Source organism: Leptidea sinapis, chromosome 7, assembly GCF_905404315.1.
Source record: "Leptidea sinapis chromosome 7, ilLepSina1.1, whole genome shotgun sequence".
Taxonomy (NCBI): domain Eukaryota; kingdom Metazoa; phylum Arthropoda; class Insecta; order Lepidoptera; family Pieridae; genus Leptidea; species Leptidea sinapis.
Genome location: NC_066271.1, coordinates 9,591,356 through 9,619,018, shown reverse-complemented (window position 1 = coordinate 9,619,018; position 27,663 = coordinate 9,591,356). Strand labels below are relative to the sequence as shown.

The window sequence follows — 27,663 nt, the reverse complement described above, 5'->3', positions numbered from 1 at the left end:
CACCACCATAAAGGTACTTGGTCTGAACAGCCTCTGTCTGTATAGGTACGATTGCGCCGCAACCAGGTAACGCTGAAGACAAGGAGCTGCCGCCCTGGGTGAAGGCTTGGCTGGAGCCGGAAGTGCTGGTCCCGATTTTGGCGACCGTAGTGGTCTTCATAGTGGGAATGGTGGTTATATGTCTGACCCTGGCCAGAAGGAACGCGCCCCGTCGCCTGCGAGGTCAGAAGGAGATGTACTGTATGTATGGCACGATCGCCGCTTCTTTTATGTTACTCATCCGGCTTCTAGTGGCGCAACAAATGATTTTAATAATAACTCTCAGCTCAATAGCTACTTGTGTGTTATTTGATGTTGAACTGTATGAAAGATAATCTTAAATTAAATATTATATTATATTGTTGTACTTAACAGTGTTGCGCCACTAGTCTACGTTACAAAACATGTTTATTTTGTTATAAAGTATCGCCATTAATGTCGCATGTTTTATGTAAGTAACTTCTTTTTCTGTCATTCAACCATTTTAAGGTTTTGTTTTGCATTCATTAGTAGGCTTATCCCTTGTGCAATCTCATAATTCATATTTATAATAGTTAACAGTATATAATAATAAATGATTAATTGATTGATTCGAATTATTAATTAAAGTGCTAAAACTTATTTTGTTCAAATTTATGAAATCAATACGTTTTTAGTTATTTATGCAACTGTTGTGTAATAAGGGGTATTAAAACACGAATGTGGGTTTATCAAACGAGGCGAAGCCGAGTCTGATAATAGTATCACATGAGTGTTTTAATACCTAATTATCAACAGTTGCATACAAGACCTTATCTACACCCAGAATATGAATCCTCTAAAAGATTCTGAAACAGTTGGCTTACTGCTAACATTAAAACGGCCAGTCCTAGTAGTAACCCAATATCATCCATTACTGATGATATGCAAGTAAAGTAAGTATTAATGAAATAATTACTTATTTTAGTGGTATTTTACATTTTGTAAAGTGCAATTATTAAAATTCACTTGAATTTTATGTTCTTTTGCAGCGTTTAAAATATTCGGCAGTGTGCTGTCAAAACTTGAATCGCTCATTTTTTCAAGAAATATGGCGGGGATTCCAATAGCCTCCATTTTTTTACGGCGCGCGACATTCTGGTAGTGTGGATCGCGCGTAAACGAAAATTTTTTTTTTTTTAATTCATACCACGCATCGAGCAATAAGAATGTGGCTGTCTGTTGAAACTCTTTGCGCATGAAGGGATCGAAAAAAAAACAAAGGAGTTTTGTATGAGATTCAGTACAACATTACAACACTCGTTTGGATGATGTAATGGTTATTACGACATTGGGTGTTTTAATAAGCAAACTATTACAGAATCTTTAATAGAGGATTTAAAGCATGGGTGTAGATAAAAAAATAATCCAATCGGTTGACTTAATACTTGTAAATCTTTTACATAAAATGCTCAATTAATGTCAAATTCTTCAAATTTATGTGAGTAAAAAAGCTTCTGGGGCGTCACTACAAATAAATAATCCATCACCTTTTCTATTTCGTAGACTTAGACGTAGCTAAAGAACCACAAATACAGCACCCCCCCCCCCCCTTCCCACCTCTAATGCAACACAACAGGTTGTTGTATGATTCGCTATAGAGTAGGTAATTAAATTATATATGTAAATGATTGATACAGTAGGTACAGCTATAACACAAATATTCCAAATTTAATTTAACAGTGGGAGTGGGCTATGGGTACCACAACGGCGCCTATTTCTACATGTGTAAACATTATTGCGTTACGGTCTGAAGGGCGCCGTAGCTATAGAAATTGCTGGGCAAATGAGACTTTCCATCTTATGTCTCAAGGTAACGAGCGTAATTGTAGTGCCGCTCAGATTTTTTGGGGTTTTTCAAGAATCTTGATTGGCACTGAATTTTAATGAGCATATCAAATACCATCAGCTGAACGTCCTGCTCGTACAAAAAAACGTTCTTCGAAAAAAACATCAGTTTTCTGAATTGGCTTCCCTCATCAAAGTAAGTTTAAAGAGTTTAACTTCAAAATTTCTAGTTCAGAGTTGCTTAACACAGATGACGCTGTATACAACGCATCGCAAGCGGCTCTAGGCGGCGGCGGCGGCACGTTGGACAAGCGCGGCGGACTCCGTGACGAGCTTGGCTATATCGCCCCCCCCAACAGGAAACTCCCCCCCGTCCCCGGCTCTAACTACAACACGTGCGACCGCGTCAAGCGCCAGGCTGTCATCAGTAAGTAACGCACACACACGCACACCGCGACTGTTACACTACTTTAATACATTTTCTGACTACCCTCAATTTTAAATTTGGATTTTCAAATGTAAATATCTCTTTACGAACCTCCATTATAGCACATCTATATGAAAACTTTCTTAATTCAACCAGTGGGAGGCTCCTTTGCACAGGATGCCGGCTAGATTGTGGGTACCGTGAAGCAGTAATGTATCAGCATTATTGTATTTCGGTCTGATGGGCACCGTAGAGGACTAGTGAAATTACTGAGCAAATTTTTGGGTTTTTCAGGAATCCTGAGCGGCACTGCATTGTAATGGGCAGGGCGTATTACTTACCATCACCTGAACGTCCTGCTCGTCTCGTCCCTTATTATATCTTAGTCGAACGCAATGAATCATCCAAAACCATTATTTTCAAATTCGTCTCTCATCTTTGTCAAAGAGTACAAGAGGTTAGATCAGCTGATGTAACTCATCATGACAAATTATTTCGAGGCTCTAGACTTCTGTATCTACGGAACGCCTGCATGTTGCACTGGGATGACTTCATACTTATGTTCTGGCGGATACCAAGTCAGGGTCTTCTTCAAAATACGCTCCTTTTCGCTGATAATGTCCAATCTAACGACACTTTTCACGTCAATCTCTCTTTGAGTCCAGTTGTCAACATTCCATCCTTACTGTACTTACAAATATCGTACCATAATATTTATAATAATCAGTTTTGGCCTTATTCTTCTACTTTATGTAATAACTAGTAGTTGCCCGTTGCATTCGCAACTAAAGGCTTAATCTCAATACTGCCTGTCAGCCATTAAGTTGGCATAGCGACATCCCATTCTGCACGTCAAGAAAGGGAAGATATTAGTAGAACAGTAGGATGATGTATACAAATTATGACGCTGTAGATGACATGAAAATAAGTAAATAATACTTGTCTTTATTGTCAGTAGAGCGCGTGCTAGAATGAGAAATATTTCAGATGATTGGTAGAGCTAGCGATATTAGTAGGCTTAGAATTGTATTACCTCCACACAACTGTAGTCTCCCAGGGTAGACAGAGATTACGAATCATCATTTGCCACAGTCCTGACATATTCCACTGTTGGCTGTTCATTAGTATCAGCCTTTCCATACAAACTCTTCCATTCTCCCGAAATGAACTCAAAAATGTAATGTTTTAGTGCCGTAACTAGGCTGGTGTAATTGCTTCATACTTATATACATATTCGTGTTACAAGTTCATCATGCCAAAACGGCGCAAGGTCTATAGTCAGTCGCGGGATTACCAATTTTATTGTTACAGTCGGGTAAACTGGGCAAGTTACGGCACTAATAGGATTCAATAATGTAACCACGATTTTAATTTTGTTATAAACTTATGTTATTCATATTATGTTGGTGGCTGTTTGCTTTATGTTACAGACTACAATTATGTTTTGGCCAGATCCTTTTTAATTTGTTTATCTTTTCGCTTGTTATATATATCCACTAATTTGTCAATACAAGGATACGGCAAAGCATAAAACAGGTATGTTATAAGTGTAAATGGTATTTGGGACAAATCAAACATCAATTCACGAAACGATGATATGTTTCGCGTTACTTTGAAAATTAAACGGATGAATCGATTTTTGATTAATTTTAATTTACGCTATCCAATATCCGTTTGTCATGACGTGCAACCAAAAATTATAATTTGTTACTTGATTTAAATTCCTTAAGAACGGATTTATACTTTTAGAATATTTACAGAAATAATTTACAATGAGCGCATTTGGTTGCACGTTGACAACAGTGAGTAGCACTATCAACCACTATTACATGCTGCAGTAGTACTCCCCTGTAACACCAAAGAATATATAATGTATCACTTAGATTTATGCCTTGTAATAAACTAAATACGGGCTAGAAAATGTGACAGTGATAGAGTGAAAGGCCGCACTATTTTTTTATTAAGTGGCATGGGATGCAAGTCCATTGGCTAAGCGACACTATTTTCTCTTAGTGTTGGCCGAGCAACTGTTTGGCCACTTTCTTGAACGTGCGGATATAATCCAACTATGGCTGTATAGTAATTGCCATTACCTTTTTCATTCAAGAAGATAATAATAATAATATATTAATAATCTTACACAAATTATCCCCAAACTAGGCATAGCCTGGGTGTGTACTATGGGTGCAAGACAAAGATATATTTAATACAATATACATACTTAAACATACATAAATACAAATAAACATCCATGACTCGGAAACAAACATTCATATTCATCATAAAAATGATTGCACCTACCGGGATTCGAACCCGGGACATCTAGCTCAGTATGCAGGGTCACTAACCACTGAGCTATCTGTCAGATAATAAATTATATACAGGCAGTGAGATAAAAGAGCGGTTGTAATAGAGGTTGATGGTTAGTTGTCGGGCATGCGTAACGCGGTAGTATGGTTCAGTGGGCGCGCACTCCACGTGGGACCCTCGTAGACACCACTACGAGAGGGTGCGGCGCCTCCGCAGGGCTGGCTCCAGTGACACCATCTCCACAGGTCAGTTATCAGGGCTATCACACGCAGAATAGATCAATAATGTTTGAGACGCAATGTTGTTACCTACTCGTAATAATAAAAACATGAAACAGACTCCAACCAAAGGCGATTCCCTCTTTCATAGTTAATATACACAGCCTGCAGTTATTGACAGATGACGCCTATAATCTTGTAAAAAAAGGAAATCACTTTCAAACTTAGGCGTAAACTTAGGCGCCCAATCGCGATACTGTCAAATGTGTCATACTTATGTCAAATGACTGCACATTTCGTACTAAACTAAATTTCAATTTTTACTTAGGTAGTCCCGCCGTAGTATTTCCATCGATAACGCTTGATACGTACCTATACACGTATATTCAATTAAATTACATTGCTTGATGGGCATGAAATAATCTGTTTCAGTATAACTGAATATACAATGTATTCGGATTTTAATAAATTCTTCTTTTTAATATATCTAACTAGAAATAAATAGATGTAACCGAATCTTTGGTAACTGTAAAACATTGCCGTTAATAACATTTTATCTATTCTGTGTTCTAAGACGTGTCTACCGAGATGATCTTACGACAAATAACTGATAAAAAATATTGTGAACTTAAACTAAATATTTCTATTAATCATTGATAAAAATATGATCCAAGAAGACATCACTGAGACACGCGGGTGTGCCTTTGTAGTTTTAGACGCTTTTAGAAAAATAAATAGAATGACTTGACTATTTTGATTCTAAACAATTTGTTATGTTTTGTTTACAAATAAAAATGAAGCCACAACCTGAGAGTTGAACAAAGCATACAAGACTTTATCAGTTGGCTCAGTTGGAAAGAGCGCTAGCACGGAACGCAAGAAATATTTATTTTCAGTTTTATTTGTGTAATTTGATTCTAAGAAAAATATTGTATATATTCCTTTCGAGGATTCAAAATAGTTGATGTTCAAGCATGAGTCCGTACGTATTTAGTTACTAATCCACTAGTTAGTGTTAGTAGAAGTTGGTAAAGTTAATGTAGATATTGTTGTGTTGTTGGTGTGTGACCGCGAAGCTTCATTTTCTAACCACATTTTATTTTATTTGCGTTCTTTTGTGTTTTTTATGAGTGTTTATTTTTCGATCAACAAAGTTTCAACCTTAATTATTTTACAATGAATAAATTTGACCACTTGTGAAAAGCGAAACTTACAAATATAATAATTAATATTGTTAAGAGATTACCTAAGTCTCGAATAAGAATACAAATATTAACAACGAATTACTCTCACGAGCAAATTCCACTCGAATGCATACTTCAAATCAAAAGAATAAATAGGAAATCGTTATATGAATAGGTAAATAAAAAATTATTGCTGTGAATTGTTAAGGAGTTAACGGAGTATCTTTTTAAGGAACAAAAGAACATGATGGTAAGTGATCCTTGGCGTTAACATTACCGTGTGGTCTCATGGAAAATGTACCAGTTACAGTTATATCAGGGGCGTGTATATCATATAGGCAATAAGGCAGTGCCTACCTCGTTATGAACTTAAATAAATATAGCACTAGTGTTAAAGTTAATTTACTACTTACGGTAGGCAGTCTAGAGATAGCATATATGAAGCAAGCAGCGTTTCATACAACGTATGTCCTACTGTCGAACTAAAGCTCAACTACGACTAGTTAGATATACTCGTACAGTGCCTACCTTGCTAGAAAACCAATGCACGTCCCTGAGTTATATATACTGCGACCGCTATACTTGGGACGTACTAAAAGTTTCTTGATTGTCATTAACATTGCCATGTATTGTGCTTATGATATAGAAATTGTTTTCCAAAGTATATATATTCACTATATTCGTTATATGCCTTCGTATTCTTTGGAGCCATTGTGTAAATCAGTTGTTCCAGGCTCTTCCGGGCTTGTCAATAGTAGACTTCTTAGCTTATCTTTAATTTTAGGAAATAAAATTCCAAGATGCAAGGTCTGGACTGTTTACTGGATGTGTCATCAGTTCTATATTTGAGGCCTTCAAAAACTCATTCGTTTCCCTGAGCGGAATATGAGATCACGTTGTTTTGATGAATGACGACTTTGTTGCGAGAGCGAGAAAAGAAAAGAAAGAAAAGATTTTTTTTTATTTTGAAACGTTTATAAGTAATTTTGTACAAAGACATAACATAAAAAATAAATATAAACTTAAGATTGATAAACAAGCAAAAAACAAAAAGACTGAAACATTTCTATTATATAATAGATTAAAACAAACGCTGGTCTTCCGTTGGGTCATTTTGTGACTTCACGAAAAATATTTTGATATAAAATAAAAGCAAAACTTTTTACTGGTAGGAAACTAAAAGTAACGTGGTATAAAAACTAAATCTTATAAACTTACATAAGGTTACCTAATTTAAAATTATGATTTAACCTGATTATAATTAACGATGGGCAATGAATGAGTTAGAACGTTCTACTTGTATACTCAGTGGCCGCATGTATATAAATAGATAATTTCTGTTCGTTGCTTGTTACGTCAACTGTCCATTATAATTTATCCCAAAAAAAAACTAAAAAATGCAAATGTATAACAATCAACATTCTAGTTCATAAAACTGCTAACAGCCAAGTATAAATAACTGACAACTGCTTAAATTATAAATTTAAAGATCTAATTAGAATTGAGAGTTTATGTTTTTTTTCAAGGCTGATTTACTGTGCAGCAGCAACCAGTTTGTCTTTAAGACTTTCGTAGGCAAATCTTCAAAAGACCCATTCCCACAATTGGCTTTTTCTTTCAAGTTAAAATCAATATACCCATAGGTTAATCACCGGTTACAATAACATAATCATCAAATTATTGCTGTGCGTCATATTTTTCTGTAGTTACGGCTTCACTCTACACGCAGTCGTTTCACGCTATGTAAAGAGTACATGCATAGTGTTCTACACTTGGCTCATACCTAATACAGTACAAATTTTCTGTAATTTTTTATCATAGAGATAATCACGTCCACGTCTGTGTTCATTGAACCAGAAATACACACAGCTCTCGTAGCTGTTGATATGAGCTTCATTAAATGCCAATTGCCACAGCGAAAATCATGACTCTCATATTTCCTCCACTTCAAGTTCGTTGCCGCTGCACAATTTTCAAAACGATACACCAATGTACAAAGAAATTATAATCACAGAAACTGAAATGAAACCAACTCGCGCAGTGTTCTATTTTCATATAACGTAACAGTTTATTGAATAATTGTATTACAAATGGCCAGTCCAGAAACTTTCAGTAACGCCCACGTCATAGCTACCAATGGAATAATCTTGCAATCTCTGTTATCCAGATCAATATAATCTGGATGGATGAAGACCAGCGACCTTAATTGTGGTTACTGCATCATCGTCCATATAAGTCGCTTATGTCGGAAATTGAGGATAGACATTGTCATGAATGAAATAAATGTTTTTAATTTTCATTATTTATTAATAAAACATATGAGTGAAGGTTACAATGAACCTGGTTGACACAGGCATGGAGGACGAGATCTGCCCGTACGCCACGTTCCACCTGCTCGGGTTCCGCGAGGAGATGGACCCCAGCAAGGCCATCGCGTTCCCTCACCACCACCCATCGCACGCTGGCACCTTGGCTCACCCCCACCCGCATCCACACCACCCAGCGCACTCCAGGGCCGGATCTCAGAGCATGGTAACGTACTGTTTAAATATTTTTATTTCGATCGTCATCAAAATTTATAATCTGGTGCAAATTCATGGATTTTTCAAACTTGTGTAACTGAGATTGATAAATATATTAGGGGTCAAAGTATGAAATTGCAGATTCGAACTGAAAAATTGAAATTCGTTTTTTATTTATTTAACACATTAATTTAATCAAAATAAATACCATTATACATAGCTGCCATCTAATAGGAAGGTCATTTATGCCTTTTCGATAGAACTATGGTGATCTAGATTCGAAAAACTTTGTGAAATCATTTTATATTGCCTCCTGTGAAGAAAACTTTTTATCACGTAGAAAATTGTCGAAATCACGAAAAAAATGGGAGTCCGTTGGAGCAAGGTCTGGCGAATGCGGAGGGTGAAAAATGGTTTCTAATTTCAGTTCATGTAGAGTTTTTTAATTGTAATTACAATAAAACGGCAATGAAATTTTGGACTTTATACTTCAAAACCTGTATTTACAGTGAGAAATTGATTATTAAACATTACTATCTTGTTGTAATGTATGTTACATAAGTAAAAAACGCATAAAATATAGAAACTGCCATATATGCACTGAAAAACTAAAATATGAGAGAAAAGGTTTTTAATGGTAGGTAGTTGAATGTACCAGAATAGTGAGAACTAGGAGTAAATTTATATGTTGTGGGACTCTACCAGAAACGTTGTCGTTTCATTTAGTCCTGTCTATATAGGAATCTATATAAATCCTCCTTTTATAACACAAAGCTTATGCAGTAAGTTATGTAAGTAAACAAGTTGTAACGCCTCTACAGCCCCGTGCCAACAACCGCTACGCACGTAAGAACTCCCAGGGTGGCCAGAGTGCAATCTATTCGACCGCTCCCGAGTACGATGACCCTGCCACCTGCGCTGAGGAAGACCAATACGTGAGTATTATCAGGATGTCATCATGAAACCCAACCGGGAAAATTGCAAATGAGAATTTTCTAGGGAGCCGTTTTTTATTCGGTTATGCATGTGGTGATACTGGGAAAGCGTGTTTTAATACCTAAAACTAAAAAGAATCATGAGAATTGTTATTTTTTTTCGAGTTATAATTTTATTCCATAGTAAACTTTGATCTCACGGTGTACATAGGCAACTATTATTATTAATTCTATTACCTAATAGAATGCCTACAGTGTAACTATATGGACTTCATATTATAAATGATGTGTTCATCTTTAATTGTTACATGTATCAGAATTGTATGTAGCTTAGAAATGTGAAATACATAATATATGTGTATTCGTGCCATATCGAGCTGGCCTCACAGAAATTCCATTCTTTGGTCGTTCACTGTTCCAAACTTCCTTAAATTACTTTCCACGAAATCCACTAAGTTTCAAACTTAGCCAGATTATACTTCGACGCCCAATTGTAATTACTATTTCAAACTTATGTCAAATGACTGGACGTTTCATACTAATCTAAAATTCAATTTTTACTTAGGCCTCTTTTTACGTAATATTTACATCCTCTTTGTTATGAGCAGCGCGCCCGCTACTCCCGGCCGATGTACGCGTGTGGCCCCGAGTACGATGAGCCCGCATGTTGCCAGCCCGAGGACGAGCAGTACACCGGCGCCTACGGAACCCCGTACTCCGACCACTACGGCTCCCGACCCAGCATTGGTGAGCACTCTGTTTGAACGTTCAAGTATTGGTAGGAAAACCCAGTGAGGAAGCACCTCAGCAACCGACACGTCATAATATTATGTACTTTTTAAATACTTTCGTAAATGATTTTTTTTTTCTTTGAATGAATGAATGAATCTCAATATATAGCTTGTTGACGGACCGACGGCAGTGCTTTCATCTTGATTCACCGTCGAGTCCGCCACTCTAAGAATGTTTGTGAGTGGTCTTACTATTAGTCTAAATGACTTTATAAACGATACCTTGGGAATGGGGCGACCACATCCGGGCTGCCTCAACTAGTCAGCAAATTACAATGTTGATGTTATCTAGCTATCAAGGACTGACATACTTAAAGGTGTCATGATGTCTGCACAGGTATCTATCGACAAATCTTCTAAGTACTTACAATACAGTTCAGAAGGTGGTTAAAGTTCATAACCAAAATTGGTCCTTTGAGCCATTTGCATTGGTTGGAAACACAAGCTTAGAAAAATATTTCTGAAAAACCGTGAGATGATATTTAGTTGGTCACTATTGTTATATTAGAAGGGGCAAAAGGAATAATGGCTAACCTGAAGGCAACTAAAAAATTCAGTTGCCCAATGACATCCGCATTACAAAATTACTGATTCCATAGGCGGCTGTGCGAGGTAACTTTCTATAACTCCCCTTGATAAATGTAAAGTTGGTAATTTTTTGGTAACATCTCCACGCCAAGCGAAATAATCAAAATGATCCGAGGTGACTTTGTCGTCGATGATTTGATCCGCTCTTTGTTGTATGCGGTCAAATCGCAGAAACCAATAATGGGAAGCCCCTGCCTAGAGGTGAGAACAGTACCTATTCCATGAAAGCCGAATTTGCGCCTTTGATGAGATGGTGGAATTTAGCGGCAGCAATCCATTCAAGTAGCTCTTCAGAACACTTCCCGAGATAAATGTGTTAGAAGATACACCAGAAATAAAAGTACTTAATACTCCATGTGGCCGGAACTATGCTTTAAACAACAGTGACGAAATTAAAGATCAATCCACCTATTTAAGATCAAAAATACAAACTTTTTTGATTTTAACAATTTGTTATGTTTTTAAAGTGATAACTCTCACTTCTAGGATTAATACACAAATAAAATTTGAAAAATTTTTTTATGAACGATGAGGGTCTCAAACCCACGACCTCTGGCGTTCCGTGTCAGTGTTCTCCCAACTCAGCTAACCTAAGTTACGTATCGACATAAAATCTTGTATGCTTTGTTCAACTCTCAGGTTGCAGATCTTTAATATGTGGCGGCAAATCATTCCATATGAAAGGGTGAAGCCATGTCTATAGAGTTTAAATTTATTTGGAATATATACCCTAAAGTTTATTCAAAATATTTTAAAGGTACCCGCAAGTGCGGCGGATCTCCCGAGCCTCCACCACCCCCACCCCGCAACGCTAACAACGACAACAACTGCTCCTCATCCTTCAACGAATCCAAGGACTCGAACGAGATCTCCGAAGCCGAATGCGACCAGCCCAGGAACTATCCCGGTAACATACTTTTACTAAACTACCCTCAATGTTCCTAATTCAGTAATATTGTGTAATTAACTAACATAATATCTTGTACAATCATATAATTTATATAACATATTCATAATTGTTATTCGTAATACTTCTTAAACCTTTTACAATTCAAATACAAGAAAATATAATAATATATAAAATATTATTATACTAATGTAATAAAATTGCCACACATAATATTTATGTATCTATAGAACCAAGTTAAATTAAAAATTGTTTACATTTCAGTAATATTTTAGTGACATTTAAGTAGGTATACGTTTAAATAAGAAACTGAAAATTTAATAAGCTTATAATAAGGTAATCACTTCCAAATAACTAATGATATTGGTCATTGCGTCCATGGACACCACCTGAACAGAAGACGGTAAAAGATTTTTAACTAAATAAGTTTTTCTCGTTTTTAATTATTCTTCTTGTGACTGACAGCATGTAACATATTTCGTCTTCGTTTTAACAACATCGAGTTTAGGCTTTTAGAACCTTGTTGGAATTGGCTTCATGTTGTTTATTTTCAAAATTCTTATTATTCATCACGTCACATGGCGAAATTATACTTAAACTACTTTGTTACAGACAAAACTTTTATAATATTATACTTAAGTTTGTCGTAGAAAAGCCGCGATACAATGAATTTCAAATATTGTACACGATCCTGTTAAAACGAGACGGCATACAGTCATAGTAATAGATACGCGAATGCCAAGGACGGGTCGCAAGATGTCAATGACCGAAATTCTCCTTGCTCCGTCCGCACTAACTATTAATAATATAATATCGCCATGTAACGTCACTGTGTATGAACCCACTAATTATTTCATCCCACAACAGCTTAGACGTGATTGTGTTAACAAATTGTTCCTCATCAAATTGTTTTGTAGATAATTAGATTTAATATTGTGTTTTAGAAAGTCTCGGCACTATCCATTCTTATTCACATTAAACATTTGAACTATATTTGCAGAGGGTGTCAATCCAGTATTGAAAATACAAAAAATTATTATTGGACGTGAAACAGCGCTTAGTAATTGTGTAGATTAGATCATACAACATAAAATGGGTATTTATTCGATCCAGAATAACAAAAAATCATTTTAAAATGATTTAAATTAAATATATTAATTAGTTTTCAAACGTTTTCAAATCAATATATTGATAATAATGTCGTGATAGCAACGCGTCAGTTTTAGGAGATATCTACATGGTTTCCTTAGTTATTTTTTAGCTTTAATATAAAGGATATAAGAACCGCAATCCGTGGTGACATTTTAACATATAAGGTGAAAGAATAATTAATATCGTAACTCTTCTTAAGTCTCCCAATCTTTATAATAAATAATAATAATTTATCGCCAAGCAATAAAGTTTAGTTAACACGTACTTAATTTTAATAGGATTCTTGAATTCAGGTATTCACGTGCGCTCAAGTGTAACGACGGCACGACCTTTAAAAATAACTAAAACGGTAATTCCATTTAAAAGATTTAAGAATACTTTTTTCTTATGTAAGAAGAGGACAAAAAAAATGGTATGGGACCTGATGCTAAGTGAACACTGCCACCCACACTCTTTTGCCCATACACCAGAGGAACCAGAAGAGTCACGGGAGCTTTCACACCGCGCAAGGGAGCTCATTCATTGGAAGTCGGCCCTGGTCCATCTGATTTAAAAAAAGGAGGAGACAGTTCGGATCCGGCAAACTACTGGCCTATTGCTATTACTTCCTTGCTCTCCAAAATCGTGGAGATATCGTGGCCTAAATATCAAGGCGCTTCTGTCAAAACTTCCATTATTTGAAGGCTTCTCGAGAGTTCATGCAAGTGGACTACCACTCCTCACTGGGTGCCTACAGGTCGTTGTCGACGGTTATTGCTTGAAACCGAAGCTCGTGAACGCTGGAGTTCCCCAAGGATCTGTCTGCTATCTCTTATAGTGTCTCCTCTGTATATCAATAATATGTTGGACGCCTCCAACATGCATTGCATGCGGATAACAGTACTGGATATGCCGTATACACGGACCATGCAGGTCTCTCTCGGGAAATGCGACCAGTGCCGGAAGAAACTTGTCTATTAAGTCCTTTCTTGAGAAGGTCACGGAATGGGATAAAATGAACCTTGTCCAATTTAACCCATAGAAGATTCAAGTTTGCGCGTTTACCACTAAAAAACGAAATTTGTCGTATCACCGCTCTTCGAGAAAACTTCCCTTAATGCATCGCCCAGTACTGGAATACTGGGTCTCGAAATCTCGAGCGATTTCCAATTCCGCGGTCATCTGGAAGGCAAAGCCAAATTGGCTCCGAAGAAGCTAGGCGTCATAAATAGACATGACGTGAACATGTTTTTCGACTTCATGTATGACAAATATTCTGTAACGTCGTCATTTAACTTAAAATAACAATAATTTAAATCAAATGAAGTTCTTTTTTCGCGACACAGGTAGGAAGGAGTCTGTAGGATTAGCGACATATTATATATTCTTTCATTAGGGCCCACCATTATTCAATGTATGAAGTACTAAGTAATGGATATTGACGAGACCTTGGAGTAGAGGTGAGGTGGTTCGTTTCGTGATTAGTGTAGAACCGTCGTGACTTGTATGTTGTTGCAGTAAGGGCCCACACCGCCAAGGATGGCTTGCACACCGAGGAAATGAGAAAACTTATAGACAGGTCAGTTTCAGACCTTTTCTGGTATTAACATATCACTTTGATACAATATTCACTTTTGCATTCAACCAAACAACATTTTACTTTATCACGTTTCTTAATAGAAAAACTAACATTACGTTTGATGTAAAAAAAATATTAATTTTCCATAAATATTGACTGCACTGTTTTTAAAACTAACTGCCGATTCCTTTCTGCGTGCGCTAGGAAGCGTGCAAGCGAATCTGTAGCGCAACTCAGATCTCGTCGGGTTTTACATTTCTCAAAGAAACCATCGTATACTCTTGGTCTTTGTATTAAGCATGTATTATGTTCTGCATCCGTTGGTCAACAGGAAACAGTAAGTCAAAGTATGTAAAAAACAATATGCTGAATGTATTTTTGCCTGATTTTTGTTTTTGTTAATAACCTTTTGTGGCTAACACTTAACATACTCCGCAGATTGCACTTCAATATTGTTTTGCTAAACAATTGGTAAAATGTTTATATTATTTTCTAAATTGACCTTATTTCATTATTTTAAAGCAGAATTATTCTGCTTAATGTGTTGTATCTCACAATCATATTGTCAAGTACTGCCAATTATAATATAGATGGCGCTTTCATTCAGATCCTATAATCAATATGGAGCCTTTTTTGTTTTGGCGCTACATAACATTTAAATGACCTACATCCTGTACGTCAATATATTATCATTATGGCTTACATTAGAAACAATAGCTAGCTGTTAACCCCGACGTGAACATTCACAACATTAATGTCAAAGTCAATCATAAACAAAGCATTTTCTTATAATATAATATACACCTTCGTATATATATAATATATTTAATTTAAGAATTACGATCCCTATATAAAAAATATAATATAATATTTTCGAAGTCATAAAATACAATGATGTAATTACCGCTCTAATTCTGTTAACGATACAATTATGAGAGGTACGATATAATGTGTCAATATTAAATAATGTATAATTTACAGACCAGAAGCAACCACCCCAATCCCCCAGCAAACAGTCCACGGGCGGGCCGGACTCACAGCCTACGATACTGTGGCAGTGTAACCTGTAGGTCCATCGCCACCATCGTATAGCTGCGCTCTGGCGGGCCCCACGCCCGTAGAGCGCAGCTCGCACGCACACTAACAAACTTCAACATATTGACGGACATTTACTCTATTGAGATTACTTTGATTGTAATTATGACTCCCATGAAAATTCGCGTATAATTTCAAAACCCAGTATCAGTTAAATCAAAATGATCTCAAAACAACTGCGCGGATTTAAGCCGAATTTTTGTTCTGAATTTGTTTATGTGCCAGTTTTATTTTGCTTTTGCGCAGCTCTTTACGCATTCGCCGCAGTTGTGTCCGGCCCAATATTTGAAGTGTGTTCCTATTTTTATCCCAATCTTGTCGTTTTATTTTTGATGCCTTTAGCGGTTTGGCAGTAATTTACAAAGTTGGGTAAATAATTTCCCCCTCAGTAGTAAGCCGTACACGTCACAATAGCATGTTACCATGTCTGACAAAATTATGGTTGTGGTAGGTAAAATAAATTGATGTATCTCCCTTAGGCTCGTGGCGTGATCTCCATCGATTATAAATCCAACTTTGTAAATAAATAGAGCGAAAGTCATCTTTATTATTTACTATTTGTTCAGCTTAATTTAAAGATTGTGTTTCTGTGTGTCGGGGTTTCGGTGTTTCGCCGTTGATTTAAATTAAGCTCAACACGTAACAACAATGTGATATTTTGTATTTTATCCATTTTATTTTATGTGAAATGTACTAACTAACATTATCGTTATTTATATTTGTGTAAGCTGTCAGTTTTATAAACAGCGCGACTTCGGGTCGTTTCGATGCTTCCTCTACAATGTTATAGTTTTAGTTATTGCTTCTTTACCATTTGCGTTACTTTTTAAATGTTTTTCGTTCGCATACTTTAGATGAGTAAGTCTATATTTAAGCATATATACTAATTAACCAAGTTTAGGTATATACTATGTAATCAGTAACATAGAAAGTAAGTCATTCAATCATTAGCCAATCGGATATCTAACTATTGGAATCCATTTTTCATAACTACCCTCATATTACGATGTCAATACGTTTGAATTTCTGAAACAGTAATCGTTACCTTAAGGTGCATTTTTATTCATAATAATCTTTCTGTAGGCTAGGTCTCTAGGTGTAAGATGTTCTTGTCATTTCGTAGATATGTCTGTCTCCTGTATGTTGTATTGTGACAGCTTTGCTATTTAGGCTTGTAGATAGTTCTCGCAACTTCCTAGCAAACGATCTCTTCTATTAAACTTCCATTTTAATCAATTTTAATATTAAATTAATATTATTCGAAACTAAATTGTCGACAAATTACGCTAAACGCTAAGCTACTATAAGTTTTCGTGACTTTTATTAATTCATATTGCTTATTGAAATTCGTTTGTGGCTTCATTTTGAACATGAGTTCTGAGGTTGATATTCGCAACTAACTATTTGTACCAAAGTGTTTTGATTTTTATTAAATAAAGTACTCAATGTCAAACTATGAAATGGTGTTTTATTTCCGGTGCCTTACCAACTGTCAAAAAAAAACGTTTGAAATTTACACGAAGTAGAAGTGAAACCGTCTAAAATAAGGAATAATTTTATTATAAAACTCTCTACCAACGAATAATTATACGTATACAAAACACCACGGTTGTTGGGATGCCTTTACTCAACCTTTGTAGTACGCATGAACGCACAAACACGTATTAACACACGTACAACGACGAGACCCAAGCAATCTGTGAAGTTTGTCTTGGTAAATACAAGTGGAGGGGGGAACAAAGCATAGCACAATAAGAACCACGAATACCAACGAATAACAACAACATCGGGTCAGCAGTTTTAGAGATGTGCATTGTGAAAGACATTACTATCACCGCTATAATATTATCTATGTTATCCTGGTGTCTATGTAGTAATACGTCGTGCGCATGAAGTCAGAATATACTCGCGTAATACATAAGACAATATCTTTTTCAACTAGGATCGCCTAGTACCAAAACACTGTATGCTTCCAATCTAATTTTCTTCCACGTTAAATATTATGAATTTATATGTCTGTCTCATTCTCTCGCCGGCTGAATACTATACATTTACCTGTTTGTGTCTCTATCGTCTCGCTTTTTCGTTTCGAAGTTTCACTTCAAAAATTTAAAAAGTCAATATACACCACCGATGTTAAGTTGGTAGTTTGGGTGTAATTTGTACATGGTCAATAAATACCACCGATGTTAAGTTGGTAGTTTGGGTGTTATTTGTACATGGTCAATAAATACCACCGATGTTAAGTTGGTAGTTTGGGTGTTATTTGTACATGGTCAATATACACCACCGATGTTTAGTTGGTAGTTGGGGTGTAATTTGTACATGGTCAATATATACCACCGATGTTAAGTTGGAAGTGTGGGTGTAATGTGTACATGGTCAATATATACCAACAATGTTAAGTTGGTAGTTTGGGTGTAATTTGTACATAGTCAATATACACCACCGATGTTAATTAAGTTGGTATTTGGGTGTAATTTGTACATGGTCAATATATACCACCGATATTAAGTTGGTAGTGTGGGTGTAATTTGTACATGGTCAATATATACCACCGATGTTAAGTTGGTAGTGTGGGTGTATTTTGTACATGGTCAATATATACCACCGATGTTAAGTTGGTAGTGTGGGTGTATTTTGTACATGGTCAATATATACCAACAATGTTAAGTTGGTAGTTAAGGTGTAATTTGTAAGTGGTTAATATTTGCTACCACGAAATTTTGCTTAATTATTTTGTCAAAATTTATAGTTATAGGGAGGCTGATACATGACGAAAAAATCAATTAAAAATTATAGAGTATGGTTGTTTGCAGAAAAAAAAACAAATGACGTAACAGCCGAAATTCATATATTACATTAAATAGTTGTTAAATCCTAAATGTAGATGCACATAGTGCTGCAGATATCAACTTATTGAGACGCGGCTTTTACAATCTCTTCAGCAACTTCAACAGCAATAGCTGCTTCCGCTTTAGCCTGCAAAACAAAAGATTATTAACGATAAATACATACGAAATAGTAACAATATAAAAAAAAACTAAATTATTAAAAAATATTATGCTTGGTCGTAATGAAAATAAATATAGTACAGCTTAATTTTTTGATATGTCAAAAGCCTTTGACTTCGTTTCTCATGAACAATTGCTGTCTAAGCTAGAACATAATGGAATCAGAGGTTTGGCACAGAGTTAGATAAAATCATATTTGTCTAACAGAGCTCGATGTGTTGAGGTAACTAAAGTTGATGAGAATCTTGCACCGAAAAATTTTAATCAGAATTTAAATTAGTAAATAAATTTGGGGTATTAATTAATAAAAACCTAACATTTGATTATGAAAATGTATACCTTCTCATTAGCAGCTGAGTTGAACTCCGACTGCGCCTTCGACAGGGCTTCTTGAGCCGCACTACGGTCCAGGCTCTCTAATGGATGTGCTTCTTCTGCTAGGACCTGACATGTAAAAATGAATATTGTCTATAACATATTTATATTATAATAATGGAGCTAAATAAATCAATTTGGTCGATAGAATATCGTACATGTATTCTGTAATATATTTAGGTGAAAGTGGGAGGAGACAATTATTTGCAAATTTCCTTGAAAGAAAAATGCAACAAATTAAGACTCCAGTAATTTTTTTATTATATTTTGCACTAGATCACATTACAAGGTAGGTTCCACAGATCATTTTAACGTCAAGATAGAGTGTGACTGCTGCGAAAACTTCGAAAAAACGTGAGGTTGTCTCAATCAATAGTCAATTAATGCAATGCACACTAACACAAAGTGTCATACAAATCGCGAGTGTAAGACATAGCTTGTAACGCACACTACAGTTATAAACCTGGCCTGTTTTCATTGGATGTCTAGCAGCAAGAGGCTCCGTTGTATAAATTATCTAAGGTCCATATGGTATGAATACGGACATCAGTTTCTGAATATGCATACAATTGAACACATTTTTCTGTATCAATTTGAGTACTCTAGGGATGATTTTATAAAGTGGATTAGATTTTTGAATTGTTAATAAAGATTTATTATTAATGGTGTGATTTTGGTCACAAGTTTTAAAAGAGTTTGTAGAAAATCATTGAATCCTAATTTTCCACGCCGCAAAATCTGGTTTTCCTCAAAAATTGACAGTTGTGTAATTTTCAAAATGAAACGAAATCGGACTGTCTTGGAAATAGAAAGATTATTGAAAAAAAAAAACAAATGAACATTTTAATGCGGGGAAAAATTATTATTGTTCCTTGTTCATCATCGATTTTGAAAAGTTATCGATATAGTATTTGACAAAGTTATTAAAATACTTATTGAAAATCAAAAAACAACACCATCCACCCATTGAATATCAATAACTAACACCCATAAACTGAGCAGGCTTCTTTATTTTTATAAAATTTCATTACAATAAATTTTATTACTTCAATAGCCTTTTTCAATCCAAAGAGACTCAAGTGAAATAGCATTATCGAATTGGACTTGATGTAACGGGAAGAAAACCATTCTGCCCACAAATTCTAGATATCCAACTCATCTGTTCATAGTATGGCGATTGATTGCAAATATTAAAAAGAAAAAATCTTTATAATTAATGAATAAGACTTGGCTTACTGTACTGAGTGGAGTGTGGAGTGTACAGTGCTACTGCGCTGTTATAGTTATAGAACTGACCTGAACTGAAGAATCATCGTTGACTGTGACAGTTCCCGAAGAAACAAATATTTTGCTCTGCTTGCCATCATTTTCAATTACTGTGACGACCCCAGGTCTTAGAACAGCTAAAATTTAAAGATATAATTACACTAAATTGTTTTTATTTTCTACAGAAGATTACAGTTATATAATAAAATATTTCTATGTGTACACATCCCACAGTACTAATATTAATACATAACAACACATAAAATCCTTTGCAAAAAGTAATCAAGCCTATGTAAGATTCATAAATATATGTGTGTTTTTTTTGAAAATAAGAGATGAGACGAGCAGACGAGCTTATGGTTTTTGGTACGCCCTGCCCATTACAATGCAGTTCCCACTCAGGATTCTTGAAAAACCCCAAAATTCCGAGTAGCACTACAACTGCACTCGTCACCTTGAGACATAAGATGTTAAGTCTAATTTGCCTGCCAGAAATTGCACTAGCTGTGGCGTGGCGCCCTTCAGGCTGGGCAAAGGACCCTCCCACTGGTAAATGTGTCATTTATATTTTAAGTGCAAGTACTGGGAGATACATCCAAAGCATATTATATGCATGCATAGCATCAAAACTATGCACTTCAAACTTCACAGACTATAAATGTCACACCTTTTGTAACAGCAAAATTTTGTTATCACATTGCTAGGCCCTAGCAAGTTATTATATCGCTGTGGGATGTTATAATTTTATACAGGAGGATTATATTTAGAACTTTACAGTTAAGAAAAAAATAACTATACTAAATAATATCTTTTGAGATTTATATAAAATAAAAAATAATGAAAATACATACCAAGTGTGGGCACATGTTTTGGCAGAATACCAAAGGCGCCACTGAAAGAGGGTACATCCACTTGTTTCACAGCTTGTTTGTTATAATACACCTGAAAAGTTATATAATATCATAAGTATTTATATATTATGTATTTAATTAAAAGAATTATTGAACAAATACATCTTAAGTTGTAAGGTAGTAATGCTCATTTTCAGCTAATTGCAAATAAAGTATCTTCAAATTCTTCCTTGTGCGGTGTTTCCAGGATGATATGACATGGGTACCTTCAAAAAAGCATGTACACCTTCCTTTAAGGCCAGTACCACTCTTGTGATTCCTCTGGTGTTGCAAGAGAATGTGGGCGGCGGTGATCACTTAACACCAGATGACCTGTACACTCATGCGTCCTCCTATTCCATAAAAAAAAATCATATATTTTTGTTCAAAATATGATTTGAAATTGCTTATTGAACATGATAATATACCACTTATTGAAAAAAATAATAATATATGCCTCTCACCTGAGAAGAAACTCAGAATATCTCTTTTTTAGTAAAATTTTGTTAAAATCAAATTTAATATTTAAATAGGTGAACACTCAATTTCTAATGAGTGGTTACATTAAGAAAACTGTTTATGTTGTACCCTAACTTTTATCAAGTTAACACTTATAAACAAATATTTTGTAATTTTGTAACACATGTCTTATACATTTTACAGGACTTCTTATACTATGTGAAATGAGAATAGAAAGAAATAGAAGCATACATTTAATGCCAGCTTAAGTCTTCAATAAATTTTATTTTATAAAGTTGATGTGTAGAGATTTACCCCCTTATTCATAATAGTCTGCTTACTTAAAGCATTGCTAATTTTCACTCTGTCTTCTTCTATAGACCTAAGTCAGAATAAGAAAAAACACTCCTTAGCGGCTGTTTAAAGTTAGCGGACCATTATGAATAAGGGGGATAGACATTTAATACAAACTAATTAGGTAGATTCACAGCATTATAGATATATACCTTATTCCCCGAAGCAAATGTAAGGGCCATCTCTCCTTCCTTAAGAGCAGGTGCGGCCTCAGCATAGCTTCGTACTTGGATGGTCTTAACCACATTTCTTAACATATTTCTCATAGCCATTGCCATTCTAAAAGCAATTAAAGATTCATTATTAGTAAATAAACGTACATATGAAACAGAGTACGGAGATAAATATTCAGCAAATATTTCATTTAATATATTTACGTACAACCTAACTATATTCAGAAAAAATAACAGTTTTAAAATTTTATACCAATAAATATTTATAACCTCTTATTAATTGTATTTTTAGGAATTAATCGATTTTCTTGTATTTTCTTTTTCGAATTATTGGACCAATTTTTAAAGTTACAAGACCTTAATAAGAATTTATTGTAGATTGTTAAATTAAATCATTTAGATAAAATTTTATTATGTAATAGATCTTTGCCTGATTTTGACAGCATTCAATGTTAAATTAAAAGAGATATATAAAAATGTACATACTTGTGGAATGGAAAATTTTCTAGTTTTTGGAAACCTTAAAATTTATACAATTCTATTAAAAGGTATATGGAAATATAATTAATTTTCACTTGGGCCGAACGAAATAATTAAAATACAAATCTCTATTCGGCGGCGGCCTGACAAGTGACACTAACAGACGTCAACTCAAAGAATATTGCGTCAATTTTTTTTTTTTTATATTAATTCGTTCTTTCGAACAGGCTATAGCCAGGGGCCTTACTGCCTTGTCGTTAGTATTTTCATTTCTTTGGTATTTATTATTTTCACTATTTTGTTTTACAAAAAGTCCAATCCAGTTTTCTCATTTCATTGTACATTATTTCCATTTTCTTTTTCCAATTATGTATATTCGATAGCGAATATTTATAGTAGTTTCTTTCATCAAATCCAATCCAGTCTTAAAGTCATCAGTTATTTTACCATTTCCGTTAATGTATAATTCTCTAAAGAATATTTTCCATATTTTCCTTTTAGTAAGTCCAAATCCAGTAATATAGTCTCTAATAATTTTCCCCTTTTCTTAAAGTCAAATCCAGTGTAATTTGCATAACTTTTTAGAATAATACCTACCTATTTACATTATCTGTTCAGTTCGCGAATTGCGCTATGCTATTACTAGTTGTATATGTACAAGTTATAACGTATTTACATAATTATAAACAAATTTACAACGTATGTATCTACAAATTACAATGTATTTACAGTACTACATACAAATTTATACAAGGACATATAAGTTGATGTGTCCTTTAATAGATCTATTACTGAGAGCGGGATTATATTGGGTGCACCATATATTTCCAGTAGCTCATCCATCAGCACAAGGCGCTGTATGCCAAAGGACGAACAATCAAAAAAGATGTGATCCAGAGACTGATCTTGTTGCTTATTACAATGGTCACAAAAAGGAGAGGAGACAATTTTTTTGCGATGAAGATGAAAATTCAATCGATAGTGACCAATACGCATTCGTGTTATTGTAGTATAGAACTTTCTGTGAGCGTTATTTTTAAACTTACAAAACCAGGGTGTGCTATTAACGGGATTATCTAACAAAGTATACGAATGAGCCTTATTTTCAACTTCTGTACAATTGTACCAATATCTTCCCCAAAGAAGAGTCATACGCTGTTTTAGATTACTTATTATATCTGTATATGGTATGTTAATGTCTAGATCTTTGCAATCAGGATATAGGGATAGATCGGATATATTAATGATAGTTCTAGCTAGAAAATCAGCGCTTTCGTTTCCTGCTACTCCTATATGGGACGGGACCCAAACGAAATCCACTTTAATATCGATTAAACATAGTTCGAACCACAATTCCTTTATAGCAAAAATGATGTAATTGATGTTAGCACTCATTTTGTTATTTGACAAACTTTTTAACACACTCATACTATCACTAACTATTACCCACTTCTTATTAAGTTGATTTTGTTTCTTAATATGCTTTAAAGCAAAAAGAATAGCGACGGCTTCAGCAGTAAAAATACTGGCATATCTATTAATCTTAAAGCCAATACCCTTCCTAATTTGAGGAAGGTAGATTGCAAAAGAAACATTATTATTGTTTTTTGCGCCATCCGTATAAACAAATTTACAATTAGACCATTCTGACAATAATACATGAACCTCCTCTTTTGAAGTTAAATTTGGATCTATTACAACATTAATTGCAGAATATTTACATCGAAAAGAACCTGCATGGCAGGGAAGTATATCATTATTCCGATGAATATTTAAATCTTGTAGAAATTTAAAAAATGAAGAAAAATCTTGCAAGATAAACAACTGTCTCGGAAATGAAGACGATTGATAAGCAATAAGATTCTTAAGAAGATTGTTCGTCGGCAAGCTATAGAGCTTTAAAATAAATCTTTCTTTAAGATAACTAAATCTAATACACAAAGGAGGAAGGTTGGCCTCGATTTGCATAGCAGCTATTGGGCTAGTTTTAAGTGCACCCAATATTGTACGCATACATTTATTTTGTATTTTATCCAGACTATTAACAATTTTGCTGTCTGCGGCGAAACAATGAAAGCCATATTCAAAATGACTACGAATAAGCGATTTATACAAAATTAACAATATTTTAGGGTCCGCTCCCCACGACGTTGCACACAAAGATTTTAATACATTATAAGCTTTATTCGCTTTAATTATAACACTATCTGTATATTTTTTCCAAGAAAGTTTTGGAGTAAATGTTACACCTAGAAATTTTATGTCACATGAAATAGGCAGTGGAATGCCATTGTATAAAATGGGAGGCAATATGATGCGTTTACGACCAATCACAAAGACTTTTGATTTGGTTGGATTTACATTTAAATTAAGATAAGAAAAGTATTGATATAAATTTACAAGTGCTTTATTAATAGTAGCGGCTAAATTAATCAGATCAACTCCCGATACATAGACGACTAAGTCATCTGCATACTGTAGGTTTACTATATTTGGCCCCAAAATAAGGTTCAATCGTCTTATGTACATAATAAAAATTAAAGGAGACAATATTCCCCCCTGACAAACACCTAGAGAAGAAAGTCGTGGTCCATACAAATGTTTATTAAATTTTACATATACTTTTCTGTCAGTCAAAAAGGATTGCATCCAATTTATTATTTTACCTGGTATCCCTAACATTGATAACTCGTCACAAAGCACGGCAATATTTACACTATTGAAGGCACCTGAGATGTCAAAAAATACAGACAAAAGATATTGATTACTTGCTAAACATTGATGCGCATCAAGCTGTAACTGCGCTATACTCTCCCTAGAAGACCGACCTTTGCGAAAACCAAACTGATTATTAGGCAAAAGACAATTTTGTTCTATAAAGAACTCGAGACGTTGTTTTAGAAGCTGCTCAAATATCTTCCCAACACAAGACGTGAGAGCTATAGGTCTATAAGAGTCAGGTAACATTTTATTTTTGTCTGGCTTTAAAACTGGGATTAAACAGTCTGTTTTCCATTCTGCAGGAATAGTATTCTCCTTCCATAGGCGATTAAGATTATTTAAAAAGATGTTGAGACTGTGGCAATTAAGTTTTTTGAGTAAAATATATGGAATGGTATCAAGACCGAAAGATGTATCTCTTCTAGTAAATAAAGCGGATTTTAGTTCTTGTAAAGAAAAAGGCTCTATCAAATATTTATTACTATCATTAACAACATTTACATAGTTAGTTAACTCATTTGATACAAAGTCAGAAGTATACTTTTGTAGAAAATCTGGAATCCAACTATCATTCAACACACTGTCAGGAATGTAAGTTTTGTTAAATTTGCGCATGTATTTCCAAATTGAAGACAAAGGAGTACAACGATTAAATGAATTGCACAAGCCTATCCAGCTATTTCTTCTTTCACTTTTTAAGATAAGTTTTTTTAAAGCCCGCAATCTCTTAAACTCCACATAATTTTCATCAGTGGAGTTGTTTTTAAAATTAATGTAACCATTTTTAGCATTTAAAACTGCTTCTGTACACCTCTGATTCCACCAAGGCGACCAAGGATATTTAAAAGATTTTTGTGAACAAGAACTAGTAGCATTATTACTATTAGAACTTTTGGAAAACAGACAGCTAGGGATTGACTGCTTGGCAGCAGAAAGTAAAATATTACAAAAGGAATTAAAAGCATCTATTGAAGATAAAGTGTCAAATTTAACATCATCCAAATAAGAAACAACTAAGTTACTATACATATTCCAATTCACCTGCTTATAATTAGGGTGAGTGGGCAAATGTAGATTATTACATAATGTGTTTTGCAAACTAATACTATCACTACTTACTGCCATTTTTATTATTACAGGGAGATGATAACTACTGCCCAGAGGACTATCAATAACTGACCAGTCACATAAAAGAGCCAAAGATGGAGTTACCAAAGTCAAGTCAAGAGCATTAGGACGCCAAGATGGAGATCCTATTGTGGTAGCTTGACCATTATTCAGAATAACAAGACCATTCTCATCTATAACCTCTAAAACATCTTTACCTCGAGGCAATGTATCAACACATCCCCACAACATGTGATGAGCATTGAAATCACCTGCAAATATCATTGGCTCTGGAATGGACTTAATTAAACTGTTTAAATTGTTTTTATTAAATGGAGGATTTGAATTGGAAGGACTGTAAAAACTCACAATACTCAGTTCTTTGTTATTAATTTTAATTTTAATGCAAACATTTTGTAGAGCACTATCATAATATGTATTTATGTTAGAAAATGTGATATTATTATGAATAAAAATTGCTACACCATTGTGTTTATTACCACAATCATTCCTTATTGTGTTATAGCCTTTTATTAAAAAATACTGATGTGGTTTTAACCAAGTTTCCGAAATTATAGCAATATGGATATGATTTTCATATAAAAACCTTGTAAAAATAAGCCTATTACTAATAATACTTTGAGCGTTCCACTGCACTATATTCAATGTATCCATAATAACAATTAACTAGGTGTCTTTTTTCTAAAAGTGTTATTCAGAATTTCCTTAATACTATTTGAATTTATAGTTAACTTATCTTTATTTGTACAAATTTGTAAAACTGCTTCAACCAAGAGGTTCATAAATTTGTCAGATTTTATAAGATTGCTCAGGTGTGTGTCAATATACTTTGAGTTTAATTGAGGGAAAGCAGATTCATTGAAGAGATCTGAGTATCTAACACTACGGGACTTCACTTTGTTTTCTTCAATTTTTTGTTTTTTCAGAGGACAGGTAGATGAGATAGCTATGTGATCTCCACCACAGTTGGCACATTTTGTTAAAGTTTTTGGACACATTTTAAAATTGTGATTGTCAGAACATATGGAACAAACTTCATTGTTTCTACAAAATTTAGCAATATGGCCAAATTTCATACAGCGTTGACACTGTTTAATAGGGGGTACATATACATTAACCTCATGCCTCCAGTGATCAAGTGTTACATACTCAGGTAACAACGTTGATGCAAATGTGACTGCAACAGTTTGCGTTGGAACAAAGGAGACAACACCCTGTGGGTCCTTTACTCGCCGCATGAACCTTCTCACAGCAATAACTTTTTTACTCGA

At 34.6% G+C, this 27,663-nt stretch overlaps 2 protein-coding genes and 1 long non-coding RNA gene across 6 annotated transcripts in view; 2 read left to right on the top strand and 1 right to left on the bottom strand.

Moving 5' to 3' along the window:
• Positions 1 to 16,993, top strand: part of LOC126965453 (cell adhesion molecule Dscam2) — a 113,058-nt gene extending 96,065 nt beyond the window's left edge. For all 4 annotated transcript variants that reach the window (XM_050809078.1, XM_050809076.1, XM_050809080.1 and 1 more), the window contains exons 33-41: positions 46 to 240; positions 2,096 to 2,272; positions 4,735 to 4,827; positions 8,338 to 8,516; positions 9,328 to 9,441; positions 10,050 to 10,188; positions 11,578 to 11,727; positions 14,377 to 14,437; positions 15,419 to 16,993. In XM_050809078.1, coding sequence (XP_050665035.1) covers positions 46 to 240; positions 2,096 to 2,272; positions 4,735 to 4,827; positions 8,338 to 8,516; positions 9,328 to 9,441; positions 10,050 to 10,188; positions 11,578 to 11,727; positions 14,377 to 14,437; positions 15,419 to 15,500 — 1,190 coding nt within the window. In that variant the 3' untranslated portion in view covers positions 15,501 to 16,993. The remainder of the gene's footprint in view (positions 1 to 45; positions 241 to 2,095; positions 2,273 to 4,734; positions 4,828 to 8,337; positions 8,517 to 9,327; positions 9,442 to 10,049; positions 10,189 to 11,577; positions 11,728 to 14,376; positions 14,438 to 15,418) is intronic.
• A 1,376-nt stretch (positions 16,994 to 18,369) lies between these two features.
• Positions 18,370 to 22,717, bottom strand: LOC126965465 (ATP synthase subunit delta, mitochondrial). Its single transcript, XM_050809096.1, has 6 exons — positions 22,550 to 22,717; positions 22,043 to 22,169; positions 21,039 to 21,129; positions 20,218 to 20,324; positions 18,886 to 18,990; positions 18,370 to 18,514 (listed from the first exon to the last, which is right to left on the bottom strand). Exons 2-6 carry the CDS (start codon positions 22,166 to 22,168, stop codon positions 18,449 to 18,451), a joined length of 495 nt encoding a protein of 164 aa, XP_050665053.1. The 5' UTR covers position 22,169; positions 22,550 to 22,717; the 3' UTR covers positions 18,370 to 18,448.
• Positions 22,718 to 25,275: 2,558 nt separating this feature from the next.
• Positions 25,276 to 26,858, top strand: LOC126965468 (uncharacterized). Its single transcript, XR_007729543.1, has 2 exons — positions 25,276 to 26,320; positions 26,404 to 26,858. It is a non-coding gene; the product is annotated as an uncharacterized LOC126965468 (long non-coding RNA).
• The last annotated feature ends 805 nt before the right edge of the window (positions 26,859 to 27,663 follow it).

Excerpts from the sequence above, each read along its gene's own strand:
- LOC126965465 (XM_050809096.1), bottom strand. The coding sequence starts at position 22,168 with ATGGCAATGGCTATGAGAAATATGTTAAGAAATGTGGTTAAGACCATC. Across the intron at positions 20,325-21,038 it reads AAAACATGTGCCCACACTTG|CTGTTCTAAGACCTGGGGTC; the intron begins GTATGTATTTTC and ends TTTAAATTTTAG. Across the intron at positions 18,991-20,217 it reads ACGATGATTCTTCAGTTCAG|GTCCTAGCAGAAGAAGCACA; the intron begins GTCAGTTCTATA and ends TTTACATGTCAG.